General features: G+C 33.1%; 1 protein-coding gene across 9 annotated transcripts in view; it reads left to right on the top strand.

Moving 5' to 3' along the window:
* LOC128231279 (uncharacterized) overlaps positions 1 to 15,352 on the top strand; it is a 46,726-nt gene that overhangs the window by 11,468 nt on the left and 19,906 nt on the right. For 4 of the 9 annotated variants that reach the window (XM_052943895.1, XM_052943894.1, XM_052943893.1 and 1 more), the window contains 8 exons: positions 4,352 to 4,497; positions 5,527 to 6,382; positions 6,752 to 6,841; positions 7,289 to 7,474; positions 8,413 to 8,692; positions 9,458 to 9,583; positions 10,546 to 10,766; positions 11,817 to 11,840. In XM_052943895.1, coding sequence (XP_052799855.1) covers positions 4,352 to 4,497; positions 5,527 to 6,382; positions 6,752 to 6,841; positions 7,289 to 7,474; positions 8,413 to 8,692; positions 9,458 to 9,583; positions 10,546 to 10,766; positions 11,817 to 11,840 — 1,929 coding nt within the window. Of the gene's footprint in view, positions 1 to 3,268; positions 4,098 to 4,351; positions 4,498 to 5,526; positions 6,383 to 6,751; positions 6,842 to 7,288; positions 7,475 to 8,412; positions 8,693 to 9,457; positions 9,584 to 10,545; positions 10,767 to 11,816; positions 11,841 to 15,352 lie in introns of those variants that run through there. The other 5 variants (XM_052943898.1, XM_052943896.1, XM_052943899.1 and 2 more) reach the window with 4 other exon arrangements.

Consider the following 15,352-nt stretch of genomic DNA (forward strand, 5'->3'; position numbering starts at 1 on the left):
GACTGAGCTGGTTAACACTCTAGAGGTCACATTTATGACTGTATCTTAATGACAGTTGGTCAGAATGTTTATATTAGTAATCTCTAAGTCAAGTTTAAATCTAGGTCAATTGTGGTCAAAAACTAGGTCATTAGGTCAAATCATATGAAAAGCTTGTTAGCGCTCTAGAGGTGATATTTATGACTGTATGTTCATGAAACTTAGTCAGAATGTTTATATTGATTAGCTCTAGGCCAAGTTTGAATCTGGGTCATGTGCGGTTAAAACTAGGTAACCAGGTCAAATAATAGGAAAAGTATTTTAACACTCTAGAGGCCACATTTATGACCATATGTTTATGGAACTTGATCAGAATGTTATTGTTGATGATCTTTATTGGATCAGGTGAGCAATTCAGGGCCTTCAGAGCCCTCTTGTTTGTTGTTTTGTTAACGTCATTTATTTCCAGTCATTTCTACTAGAAATATGTTTCAGCTATAATTTTAAAATGTTTGGTCAAGGAAAGTGGTCTAAAACTTGATAACTTTAAGGTCGAGTTCAAATGAGTTTGTCTTTTAGTTATCAATTGGTAATGTTTTGAATCTATGCGATGCATAATAATTTTTCATGTTTAAATATTACATCCTAAAGGTTTTTTATTTTCCAAATAATTAAAATATATCATCCAAGGGTCAAGGTCATATAAGCATGTTTATTTAGGTCACTTGCAGCATGCTATTTGTTTAAGTGATTCATGGGTAAGTAATGCCTACTCAAATGTTCACTTTATCAGAGATCTGTGTCAGTTACAGTAAGAGGGTCAAGGTCAACTAACCAACCTCTACATTGCAGGCCACTGTTTTCAATTATAAAAATTATTAACAAAAGCTTTGAAATAGTTTCAGTCTGATTCCACTTTATCACCTATTGTGGAGGTGCATTCTATGCTATGAAATTAAAAAATGAACGCCTGGTAAAGTCTTAATATTCTCCAAGGTTGGTAAAGTCTTATATGCCAAAGGTCAAAGTCAGACTTATGGTCTAATGTTTATGGTCACTTTAACTTTCACTCTATATCTATCTGATGCTATTAAGAAAACTCTCATCATAATGTAATACCATAATTTGAAGGTGCTGGGGGGAACAACATACAGGTCCATACTTTTTAATTATCACTCACTTGGTACCATGCACTAAATTTTCTTGTACCTTTATGATGGCTTGTGTTAGGGCTTCATGACATGCTCATACTCAAACTACCATATTTTTAATGGAAACGTAACTGTGACCAAATACGAAAATGCTTTGTCATCAAATTGCTTTAAATAGATTGAATTGATTATAAGAAGTTTGAATTTGTGCCCTGTGGTTATTAAATATTCCATGAGAAAAAGGTGCTATTCATAGTAGGGCATAATTTCTCAAAAAAAATTGTTTGGTTAAGTAATAATATTATAAGTTTAGTTTCAAATAAACTACCTCTCTCTATACGATATTTGGTACACATCTACCACTTGTAGAAGGCAAATATTAATATTCAAACGTCTTGGTATATATATTGATTTACTGTCGAACATTGATGTATGTAAAGTCAACTAACATATCAGTTGAGTCAAATTCTTTTCTCTACCAATATTTGGTTATCATATTCAATGAAAAAGATCAATCGACATGCTTCATTATTTGCATTCAAAGTTCAATGGTGGTTAAAATGTTGTTTATAAGATACATAACATAAGATGGCTGGATGACTGTAATGTTCCCATACTGTACCTCTGAGTTGTGGAAATATTTTAGGATTACCTCCCCTTGATGAGACATATTGAAAGTCCATCTATATGGCTCATTTTGCTCTTGTGAATATGTACAGAAAAACACAAGCACTGCTGTACCTGAGCACTCTTAAGCAGTGAAAGATTTGTGACTAAGATATCATATTGAAACACAGAGCCCTGTCCTGCTATAATAGCCGTGCATGTGGACACCTGGACTGGGCAAACTTGATACCTTGTTGTCTGCGTTAAAAATTACCAACTGCAATCCTACTTTAGACTATGCCTTTGGTTCTAGTTAAAATCTATTAAATAAATTGAATTACTATGAACCTCCTTTTATCCAGACTGCATCAAGGTGAAGGTCAAATAACTTATTTTTAATAACGAAAAAAGTAAAAGTATTGTCACAGCCTTGGTATCATTTATTGGCGGCAGTTATTATGCAATAGCTAAGCTTTAGTCATAGTACTCATGTTACCAGTTACAATAAGTGTGTGTGTGTGTAGCAAGGCCCATAACTCTGTCTAAAATAACCATGAGTTACACTCCTTGTTGTCTTGGGGGAAAAAGCTGATAAGGGTTGGTATTCATCTATAACCATAATTATTGTATTTAGGTATGGAGTATTATGTGCTAATTTGTTTTCATTTCGCATAAAAATAATTAAAGCAAACATATTTTTTGAATTATTTGAATAGATTTTCATGCCTCCATTCTTTATCATAAATATTACGTTTTTTTCATGAAATCAAATGTTTACTTTCAATATTGGACATTGTATTGACTATTTTGTAAAATCAACAGTAATTAAGTATAATGTTTAATCAAATGGAAACATAATTATATTTGTTCAAACATTATTTGATACAAGAAAGTAGTTGCTTAGAGCGGATTACTTTCTTAATGCAAAACAACTTTAAATCGTTGTGTTCAATTTTGATTGTAATTGGATAAATTTGGCTTAGATATTGACTTTACATTAAAGATTTTCATGATAATGCCATAATGATCGCGTGCAAACTTTAAATTATGTGTGGTTTTGTTTAGGAGAAATTACTTTTCCTGCATAGGGGAAGCTCGGCTATGTAGATTCCATGGATTTAAAGAGTTGTGTTTGAAATCATAAACATTTTTAAAAATTTGGACATACTGATCGAATCAAACCTTTACATTATTAGTATGCTTGGTCAAGTCTTAAAGTTGACCACATATTGTGAGAGTTGAAAATAATCAATGAACCACAATTGTTATTACATTAAGGAATAATTAGGAAATAATTGATGTGAAATCATTTAATACAGTGTTGCCATACTGATAATGTGAAAGACATCACCATAAAATTAATGGACTCTTTCAGATAACGTAACAATGTTGATTATTAAAAAAATAACTGAGTGAAATAACATCCAACTTAAATTCAGCAAATCTTACAAGAAATCGAAGGAGACATTGACAGTGCTTGTAGATATAAATGAATTAATGATTTAAATAGGAAGGATGTATATGTATAAATATTTGTGTAGTGAATATATGCATTGATTTCCGAATCGTGCAGTTACCATATTCAAAGCATGTTTTGATGAAAAGGAAAAATGCTAATGAGTTGAGAACATACAATAAAAATCACAGTATAACAAACAGTGAAGATAGTTAAAAAGGGATATTTTTGGAAAGTAGTGGGAGTTTTGGTCTTAAACATGCAGAAATAGTCTATAATCAATGGCGTATCATATGTAAATATATACCTTGACAACTGACCGGATTAAAATGATAGTGGTTAATCGTGTTGACGTGTTCAAGTGATGTTTCGTTTTTCAATGTGTCAATCCGTGAAAGATTGATGTATACCGTGCCCTGTCATTTAAGAGTAAAACAAAGCGATATTAAGTGCCAAGTTTTCAAAGCAAATAGATTCTAAAGTGTTTAATCACACAATGGAATCTGTAGACAAGTATTTATATATGTAGCCATGAACAATTATGGACTGAATGATATGGTTGGTCAATAAAATTTGCTTGTTTATAGTTGTTAAAGATATACTTCGGACCCTAAAAAAGGATAATACTTGGACAGAGTAGAATAATTACTTTTCGCCATTGTTTAGTGCAAAATCATTTGTCAAGAAAAATCATGGACCTAACTGTGCTTTCATACATATTATGTGCATGATAATGCTGAATACTTTAATATAAATTTGTTTTGATTCACTTGCACAGAATTGAATTGTGGGACATTTGCATGTTCGGATTGAATGGTGTCACTGGTGAATTGAATTACTATGAAAAGTTTGTGGAGATAAACAATGCATAACAATAAAAATGGTCAAAAAAGAAAATCTGTTAGGTAAAAAGCTATCATCTTTTCCTAGTTGCTTTGCAATTTCATTTATTGGTAATATTTATTGATGATTTCTATTGTAGTTGTAAAATTCATGGGTTGTTACACTTCTTTAACATTTCATTTAGCCGATACATTTTCATGTCTTGGTTAGGTATCCAAATATAGATATATCTTGCAAACATATTCATGTATATCTTCACAATAGCAATGGGACTGATTATATCTATAATTCATACGCCTGCCATCTTTGTTTTCAGGTTTAGTGAAGGTGAAGAGAAGGTGCTTCGTAGTCCCAGTCGTCTAGGTTACAGCGAGGATATTCCCCCGATTGTGATCGAAGGATCGTGGGAAAACACTTCACAAGACTCAAATAGAGACGACTTTCAGTTCCTTGATTTACGTGGTAAAATAATATAGTGCTTGTATGAAAAAAAGCTGTACTTGACATAAATGTCTGTGTATAGGACACACTTTCTTCCCCTAGAATACCCAAGAAAAAATGCCTGCGTATTATCTATGGTATAAGACTTCTAACAATTTTTTCGAAAGTCAATTTCAGGCCAAATTTTTCCAAAATCGTATTTAATATTGCATGGTTACAATAAGCATTGCCGTTTTCACAATCCATAAAAAAATCGGCACTGTAAACAAACATTGTGGCATTCTGATTTGACAATTTTCACTGCATCAATGATGGTATTAGAGGTTTTAAGATTTTTCTCGCTTCTTCAAGGTTTTTTTTGTCCTATCTATGGTTAGCATCCTAAACAAGGACTTTTACAGTATGTATATGGCTATTTTAACTGATGAATCACTCTGACAAAATGTGTGTAATAAAATGATAAGGCACGTCAAGTTTTTCTACAATTATCAAATTTATTATCTACATGAAAAAAAGTGATAAAAAGGTAGGAAATATTCCATCCGAAACTCTGGAACAAGTATTTTGTACTATTCAGGGACTTTAAATCAAGTATAAACAGGCATTTTTAGAAAAAAATAGTTATACAATTGTATCAAAACTGCTTTATGTAAACTGGCATGTAACTTTTTAAGTGTTTTGAAGATAAATTGAATGAGCTATATTTGTATTCATCTGCAGAATGACAATTAATCTTTACACTGGAGTTTTTGTACTTATAAGCTATAAATGCTTTTTCTCTAAGCTTATTAAACTAAAACCAGATTTTATTTTTTCTTTCAATGAGTATAGATTGGTAGTTGCAACTACTTCTGTTTCACTTTTTGCCTTGTATGGGCTCAAACAATATTAACATTCGATATGTAATCTTTTCCAAATACTTTATATTGATTTGAAGATAAATCAGTTAGGCATTTAACACTTAATTTTTCAAAAGATTGGCAAAGTGTCTTTGACATAAATTTTTACTGTAAATATTGTTTAACCCTTTTATGTATTTTTTGCTTTCAGATGTTACAACTGAACCATTAGAGCCCAACTCAACCAGGCTTACTCCACAGGCCGCCACTGATACTGAAGACTTTGGTCAGCAGACTGACTTCCCTCCAACACCATCCACACCCAACTTTCCTCCACACGTGAAAGCTGGATCCCATAGCAAACATTTTGTCTCTTCTCGGAAATTTTTGAATGAGAAGGGAAATTCAGCAAGGCATCCTTATGAAAAAACTGTGTTCTTTGTAAAATCTGTTGAAAACGCACAATCTAAACCTGCAGATCGTGAAAGTGTAAAGGTCTCGTATGTTAATGGTGCTCCGATTTCATCAACTTCACCTGTTCAGTCTAAAGTCGTGACAAGTCCTACGAGTAGAATTGATTCTGGCTACGGAAGTCGGCAGGAAACAATTCGAATCTGTGAATCGCCGCATAAATCACCACCAAGCACTACCATAGAAACGACAAGAAATACGAGCCCAGAATCGAATGTGCGACTAGATTCTGCACATACAGTTTCGGAACAATCCAAAAATTTTACTCACAGACCAAAATCTGGTCGACCTTATGATACATACAGACCAGTAACAGCTCCTACAACGGACAGAAATCCTGAGAAAACACAAAAGCCATCAAACATGAGTTACTACACAACAGAAGTTATCTCTCCTTTGTCATCAGCAAGGCGACAGGAGAAAGCAGATCTCCAGCTGCTCAATGATAGGTTTGCATCATACGTGCAGAAAGTTCGTCTTCTGAGCGAGAAGAACAGTCAGATGGACAGCTCGTTCATTGTGAAGCAGACACGCATTCTCGAGGAAGAAGTGTCAAATCTGAAAATTCTGTATGAACGAGAGCTAGACGCTATCAGGTAATGAACCAATTTTTTTGCTAGTCCTATTTAAAACTGACCCACTCCTGGTTTCATAGAACCACCATGATGGACATTGTTCCATTGTTGTTTTTGCTTACTTATGTATTTTGGAAATTATTAGTAGAAATGATTTTTTAAAAAAATTCTTCTGGTTTTGCAAAGCCAATAACCTAGGCTTAAACTTTATCTCAAGAATGTTAAAGATGTTCATATGAAACTTAGTACACAAGTTACCACTACAAAATATCATTACAGGTCTTTCAGATACAGACTGTTGTATCTGTTTTATTGGGTTGTAATGGAGATGGTATCTTTAGATTAACTATTTCGAACTATAACTTTACAATGTTTTTCTTTGTTAAACAGACAAGAGTTAAGTGCGGTGAGCAGGGAAAAGAATAACTATCAGCTACAGTGTGAAAAGAATAAACATGCCGCCATTGACTTTGAAAGCAGGTAGAATTTGTGTTAAATTTTCCTGTTTTGTACAAGTTGTTTTAACTTTTGAGTAGTCATGCTCCTGCATAATTTGTCTAAATTTCACCGCTTAACATTGCTTCAGTATTTCAAGCCAATGCGTAGTACATTCTGGGAATGATTTTTCACTTTTTGAGATTCATGTCTATCAAGTATCTTTTATATGGTGAGAGTGATCTAGTGGTATAGCTGTCTGCCTGTCACCCTAGAGGTTGTGTGTTCTTTTCCCATTGCCTCGAAAAAGCTCCAGAGGTATTCAGCTGTCTTCACATTCAAGCTAAGATATATCAAAAACGGTAAAAACTTAGCATCTTTTAACAATTAATTTAGACATACTTAATGGCATTTCAAGGATTCTTCAGCAATTCATTAGAGGATGTGAATTTTTTTTCTGTACGTTCACCAATTTCTATGACCGATTCCCAGACTGGCTGCAGAGGCGGACAAAACTCGGCGATTGATTGACGATTTGAACCAATCACAGCGGCAGGCTCAGGGTCTGGAGGCGGAGCTTATGCAGCTGAAACAACTCGGGGACGGGCGGGTGGACTTCCATCACCTGCAGCGGGAAATGGATAAACTCATACGGGAAAACGAGGATCATAAACATAGGTATAGCTAAGGGGATAAAAAAGATGGGTATAGCTAAGAGGACCATAAAGATAGATTTAGCTAAGGTTATAAAAAAGATGGGTATAGCTAAGAGGATCATAAACATAGGTATAGTTAAGGGGATAAAAAAGATGGGTATAGCTAAGAGGATCATAAACATGGGTATAGCTAAGGGAATAGAAAAGATGGGTATAGCTAAGAGGATCATAAACACAGGTATAGCTAAGGGGATAAAACAGATGGGTATACCTTAGAGGATTATAAACATAGGTATAGCTAAGGGGATTAAAAAGATGGGTGTAGCTAAGAGGATCATGAACAAAGGTATAGCTAAGGGTATAAAAAAGATGGATATAGCTAAGAGGATCATAAAAATGGGTAGAGCTAAGGGGATAAACAAGATGGGTATAGCTAAGAGGATCATAAACATAGGAATAGCTAAGGGGATAACAAGATGGATATAGCTAAGAGGATCATATACACAGGTATAGCTAAGGGGATAAAAAAGATGGGTGTAGCTTAGAGTATCATAAACATAGGTATAGCTAATGGATGGAGATTAGTGGAGAATGAAAATGAGCCTGTCTCCCCTTTAATAAAAATGAAGACATTCTGGTTTTAGTATTATTCTAATTATGTACAATGGGAGACATACTGTATTTTTACAGTTTCCTTCTTTTTTTCTTTTTTTAAAAATTATTTTTCCAGAGCAGAACACAGAAATTACTTGAAAGAATTGATTGGAACTTTAAACATATAAGAAAGGAATGTGCATGGGCACATGTATGTGAATAAAAAAAAATGTGTCACTTAAATCCTTGGCTATATATCGTAAACAAATTTAACTTTTACTATCCTTAATATTACTCCCTTATAAATCTTCTTGTCAGTCTGTGTTATAACCAAATGATACACAAGTTTTGATTTCACCAATCCAGACAAGGGCAGGAAGCTTTACTACGCAAGGAAGCTGAGGACAAGTGTCACACGCTGGTTAAAAAGATTGAATTCAACGAACAAGTTCACACTCAGGAAATGGCTGAAATGCGCGAGAGGCTAGAGCAGAGCCAAGCAACGATTATCAGTCTAGAATCGAGAATCAACCAGTCGACAAAAAACGATTTGGCGATTCCTGATGTTATGAAACAAGTACGGGAACAGGCAGAAATCGAGTTTAAACGTTACCAGATGGAGTCTGAGGAGACCTATAGTAGAAATGTGAGTGTTTTGCCTTAAGTTACTAACTACATGTTTTTGCATTTTTTAATTTTAGGTTAAATGTATTTCATGTTAAAGCTTATATGATTTTCGCATACTGTACTTCTGGTTACAGCAGTGGTTTCTCTTGAGAAATATTCAATAATACAATGAAAACTACAAGGACAAGCCCAGTTATTTGGATTAAACTTGGTGCACTTGTTTACAGCCATCACACTGTTTAAACTGAGGGAAAAACAACAGTCTAAAACCTCAACACCTTCAAAATTGAATACATATTATGATTAATACAGCTTTAGCAAATATATTTGTTTGCTATTTAGAATAATTAAATATAAGGTTTTTCCCTAGCTTCCATGTATTTAAAATGTTTGGAAAAAAATTCAATTATAATTGTAAAACTTGGTACCCTGACTCAAATGAACAATAAAAAAACATGCTCTTACAGAGGTGCAGAGTTTTTTTGTTTTGTTTTTTCTGATTCAAAACATCAAGAAATTGAGTTTATCTGTAAATGATACATTGGTCGCCTTGACAGTTGAAAGTCTACTAGTCCTGTTGAAGCTATATTTATAAACACTGACCTTGTGTACTACTCTTAGGTTACACACCACCAATACAAAATGACAAATTTAGACATGGTTTTAGCGCTAGGAGGTGCAAATAATGACACGGATCAATGCAGTATATATCTGCATCTTGTTCAATATAATGTTAAAAGGCTGGGTGTGCACATCTGTTTTCAATATCTCTTGTACATTTCAGATATCAGCGTTGAAATGCCAGATGGACAACGATGCTCATACAATTGAACGGATGGGACGGGATAAATCACAGCTCCAGGGACAGGTTGGGGAACTACAGGCTAAGATTAGGAACCTTGAGGGACAGGTAAAAACCTTGTTATCTTGTCTATTTTAGAATAACAAAAGTCAATTTGTTGTCAAGGCCTTGATGTCTTCGATCAGTGGTGGAGTGCAAAAACTTTTAAAGTTGGCCAATAATTGAAAAGTCAGTTCAAGATGATATTATGAAATTTGGTATATAGTTACCTATGCCATTATTCCCATATTTTGAAAGTCCCATAACTGGCGGAAAGATATGTCCAGCTCTTTCCCTTGACCATCTATGAAAAACCATCGAAAGTTAGTAATCTCAGGTTGGCCATGCTCTTGTATATGGCTTCTATGGTTACTTTTTTTGGTTAGTTACCCGCATATGGAAAAAAGCTACAGGTGATTCATTTTCATTGTAACGGATTGAACATTCAAAATTCTTTGTATGCTTCTTACGATTATTGAATATGTGTTATTGAAGGAATTTACATGAACATGAATTTGCGTTGCCAAATTAGGGTTAGCTCTTCTGGCATGGGTGCGGCCTATTCACACTTCTGTTCTAAGAAAATTATACTTTGAAGCAGTCCATCCAGTGTACTTATGTTTCATCTATTCAATGGAAAGAAACATAGAAAAGAAATGAAATTAAACTTTCATTATTTCTTACAAACATGGGATTTGAGTTCAAATATGTAATGATATATATATACACATATCATAATGTTTCAGTCATGTCTTAAAAGGTCAGGGTGCTGCAGATAAGGGGCAGGTTGCTAAAGGTTACAAGCACACATTATATCGAGCTGTGAAGAACTAAGATTTTATAAAGTTTGACAAAAAATGTTGGAAATGTGTTTAATTATTGTAATTTAAGGTTTCAACTGCCAGAATAACCTAGGGTGAGAGGGGTGCTACCAAAAAGGGCACCCTCCTATAATTCATTGGCTAAACCCTTAAAATTGATATAAAAAATGATATGACATACGCTGTAATGTGAAGAAATAATTTCAACAGATAATGACCTTAGAGCACCAGCGATCCACTGTAGAAGGTCTCATAACAGCTGAGCGGACCCGCGCCACGGAGCAGCTACGTGAAATGGAGGCTAAACTCAGGGACATGCAGGAGCTTGTCTTCACAAAAATGCGTGAGGCAAACTCAGAGCGCGATCTTCACCTTCCTCTCAAGGCTGAGATTGAGGCAATGAAGATTTTGATGGAGGAGGAGGAAAAAAGGTGAATTAAGATAAAATAATGTTTTTTGATATAAGTAAATGGTTGCTAATGGAAGAAATTGTGAGTATTTTTTGATAAAGGTTGAAAGTCTGAAAATTCCAGATATGAGTTTTTGTGTCTGGCGTTGGCATGACTTAGTGAGCTCATTGGTTATGGTGGGTCAATGACCAATTTGATTGTGGGGTTAAAGGTCAACCTTTACTACAAAAGCGAAGGGCGCTTAAACCTGGCAACACATTCGATTTACACAATTCTAGTTTGTTATATTTTTATACTTAGCAAAGTCCCTGTACATATCTTTATATAGCTTCAATAATTCCAGCTAATATATTAACAAGGTTCCAGTTTTCAATGGTTTCTTCGAATGTCACTCCTAGAATACAACGATTATAATCTATAAGTAAATATTACCACACATCATGGTTACATAGTCCATTGAACAATGGTTTGGGCATGGCTATAATAAACTGTTTAGTTCATGGTTCATGGGTGGAGTAAGCAAGTTTGATATGCATTTTATGTCTTAATCTACTCAGGATTTTAAATAGAACTACAAACAATTAAAAACAATTAAAAATTCAATAATGCCCAAGACCATCCAAAGAGTGACATCAACCTTATAACAACAGATTGTAGCAAGATGGTGCAATATACTGTATTAATAAAGTTGCACTCTGCGTATTCTTTAATAAAGCAATAATGGTTGTTTCCCTTTAATTTTGTTAGAGTTTAACTGTTTGTTAAAAGAGTTGCTTCCCTTGAATAAATATTAAATGTTATGCTGATACCTAAAGAGATCACCATCAAATAAAAACTATGTAAGGCAATTCTGAAAAGATAAGCCTTAAAATTTTATTTGTCAATGCTTTGAAATCTACATTCATTCTGTTCTCACTATTTTTGTCAATTTGTGTTGCATAGGGAGCAAGAATTAACATTACTTTATTCACAATTCTAACATTAATTTTGATGATGAAAAATGAATTAAATAGTCTAGGATAGTTTCGTCCCTTTTTCTTCTTTTTCAAAAGTGTAACTTGTATTATTCAGACTGCAGAATATATCAATTACCAAGTAAGTTATAGCATCACACACATGTGTTATTTTAAATCTCACTAGATTTTTTAGAAATGGTTAAAGGTTGTTAGTATGTTCTTACAAATATAAATGGTTTGATATGACACATTTATTTTGTTTAAGCACATACTAACAACTTTTATTTTTATAGTGGTCTACATTTTCTTGTGATACTGTTTACATCTATTGCTTTACCTGTTTTAAATCAATAAGCGCTGACTGCTGATTTACAGAAATAATTCTATTGGAAAACCTGCCTTCTCATTGGACAAAAGAAAATGTTGACCACTAAGCTTAATTTTGAATGTTCACTTGTCGTTGTGTGGCATGTACATAATACCAGTGCTGGTTTAAGTGTGCAAGATAATTGTTCATTTTCTTCTGTATTAATTCTTGCAGTGATTTTGTTTTGCTAGAGACTTCTCGTGTAATAACATTATGTATATGGATTGTTTTTTGTTACAAAGTGAATCTTATAAGTCAATTAAATAGTGAACAATAACTAATTCATGAAAAATTCAATACTGATTTGTGCTACTTTGAAAAAAAATCATTCTGTGATAATCATTTTTTTTTCATTTTATGCCGTAAAATATATATTTACCAGATTTATATTAGTTTTGATAGGAGTAATATTATTCTGGTATTTATTTTTAAATTACTCTACAAAATAAACTTTATAATGGTAATGTGATGATATTTAATATTTAATTGCCATAAATTTTATTGAATGCTGGACTTTAGTCTCATCAGATTCACAAAATCATTATATTTTATATTTATTAGTCATGTTATAGCTATAATTGTTTATTTTTTCCTTGCAAAACCATTAAAACAGCATAAGATTGGCACATCCCCATAAACACTTTCATTGTTTAGTACTGCAAAAATATATAATATCTTTTTTAGTTTCTGCATGAATGTATCTATATATTTTTAATTTATGAATTAATGGAACTTTTGCAGTCATTTGTGCGAAAAGCTGTATTAATTTAATCAGAATCTGTCCGGCAATCCTATTTGTTAGAGACATGAGCGAAAACAACAATAATTATATTCACATGTAGAAAGCAGTATGAAATACCAGTAGCCATAAGAATTATGTATTAGCTGCATGCATATAGAAACGTGTATATTTACTTTTCCCTTTGAAAATGTCATTTCAATTACATGAAATATGGCATGACTTTTTTGTAGTTTCATACTTTTCTATTTTTGAATGCACAGTTTAAGATAAGCAAATAAAACAAACGCTGGTAATTTATTACCGATGCATACACTATCAATATAAGGTACTCGAGATAAGTACGAAAAATCTTCCGCTCAAGTTGCTTTTGGACACAAAAGTCCCATAAACTCAAATGATTTAACCGCTCCTAAGATTTATGTTACAACTTTATGACTACTGTTTTTCTTCACTTCTTTTGCCTGATGTATCTTATAGGCTTTATCACAACTTTTTTAACTTTAGCATTATTGATTTCTTCGTCAAAGAATTGATTTCCAAAATGATATTTAATTAAAATGCAACAATATTTTTTCAGTTGTTGAAATAAATTTTAATGCATTTGTTTGCATTTGCAAGACTTCAATTTTATAAAAGCTAATGCAATTTGAACTGACGTCTATTGTCAGATAATTGATAAATGAATTCTAGTTGGTATTTGGCGGAGACATCAATATTGAACGATATAATCTTTCAATTAATATTAATCCAATATGAAGTATAAATGATATATTTAATACCATATGGATAGTTTAAAGTTAAGCCAAGAGTTTATCTAGTTTAATTCCATTGTGTCTGAGGATTTAAAATCTTTGAGAGTAGAATACAGGATTTATTTTGTCCTTGTTCGGAGCTTGTAGACACTTTTATTCAGAGACTAAATCAGGGGTTCAATGTTTTGTATATGGAATATGTTATAATGAAGTGACAGAGGATGAAGATTTGGAACTTTCATTTACTAAGGCTTTCTTTATTATAAAGCCTTGCTTCATTTGTGAACTTTAGATTCTGTTCAAATATATTTTAATTATTTATTGGAGTTCATTGATGCGTTGGATACAAGCAGAATAAGTGCAAAGTTGTGAATGATTTATAATGCAAGTATTGTTTTTAAGTGTTGGCGAACAGGATTGAATATCTAGGAATTGCAGTATCTAGTGTTGATGATGATTTTGCATGTTTCACGGCATAAATATTGAGTGACATGCATAGATAAGAACTGATATGTAGATTTTAAACTTGATCCTTGAATAATTGTTATCATCGATAATCAAACTGATTTTGGGTTCAAATGATTCTGATTGACTTAATTTGAATTCTATTAGATTAGCTCAAGTAAGAAGGAATATTTCAGGATTTTTCTGCGTTTGGGTGTAACTACAGAGTTGTGTGAGAGGGCATTTAAGAATTATCTTTGTGTTCAGTGTGGTTAATTTGGTAAAAATAGTTTTTGTAAACCAGACACTCACGTGAAAAAATATTTTTACAATAAATAAAAATAATCAGTGAATGCCACTTAGATGGTGTTGGAAATCAATTAGTGGATTAATAGTTTTCGGAGTAGAAGCTCAAGAATTGACATCTATTGATTGAGAAAGGCGATTTGTCGCAGGAATTCCATTGTATTGCATTGTCTCTCCAGATACTTGTTGGGTAGCAGAAATTTATGTCAAATAGTTTGTCAGACTTTGAATCTGGATGTAGTGTAGTGCCAAAAATTGTGAAATGGTGAATATTTTCTTTTGAAAAAAATTGAAGTGGAGTTACAAGGTTTAAACATGAAGACCAAAATGAGACAGCCAACACTTTTAATGTACAGTGACAATTTGAAATTTATCAAAAGAGACAATGTGATGAAATTTTCAACATTACGCAGACAAATATGCCCAGAAGATGAAGTGGTCATAAAACCTTTAAGGTAATTGAAAGTCTGGAGCGCTGGCAAAATTTGGTACCAATTACTTAAATGTCTGTCTGTCTGTCTGTCTGTCTGTCTGTCGGTTTGTCGGTCGGTCTCGTCGGTAGGTGGGTCTCGTCGGTTGGTGGGTTGGTGAGTCCAAATAATAACTTGAAACTGATTTGACCTATATAATGAAACTTCAGTGATAGTTTGTTATTGACTAGTTGATGACCCCTTATGTTTATGAGGTCAGTAGGTCAATGTTCAATAGTCTTCTGAAAACTTTGTCACACTATGACCTGAAAATGGGTTGACCTTTAGTGGTATGTTGTATTTGACAAGAATATGTTTACTATTGTTTAAAAGGCCAAAGGTCAAGTCATGCTTAACAGTCTTATAAAAGCTGGAAGAGGATGGTTTGACCAAGGAAGGTGAGACTTTAGTTGTAGTTTACCCTTTGCCGGAAGATGACCGCTATTGTTTTGAGGTCAGTAGGTAGAAGGTCAAGGTCATAGTTAAATTTCTTATGAAAAGTTTGTTTCCACAATAACTCAAGATTGATTTGAACTATGATTATGAATATTCAGTGGTATATTACTCATG

Source organism: Mya arenaria, chromosome 4 (assembly GCF_026914265.1).
Source record: "Mya arenaria isolate MELC-2E11 chromosome 4, ASM2691426v1".
NCBI classification, from domain to species: Eukaryota; Metazoa; Mollusca; class Bivalvia; order Myida; family Myidae; genus Mya; species Mya arenaria.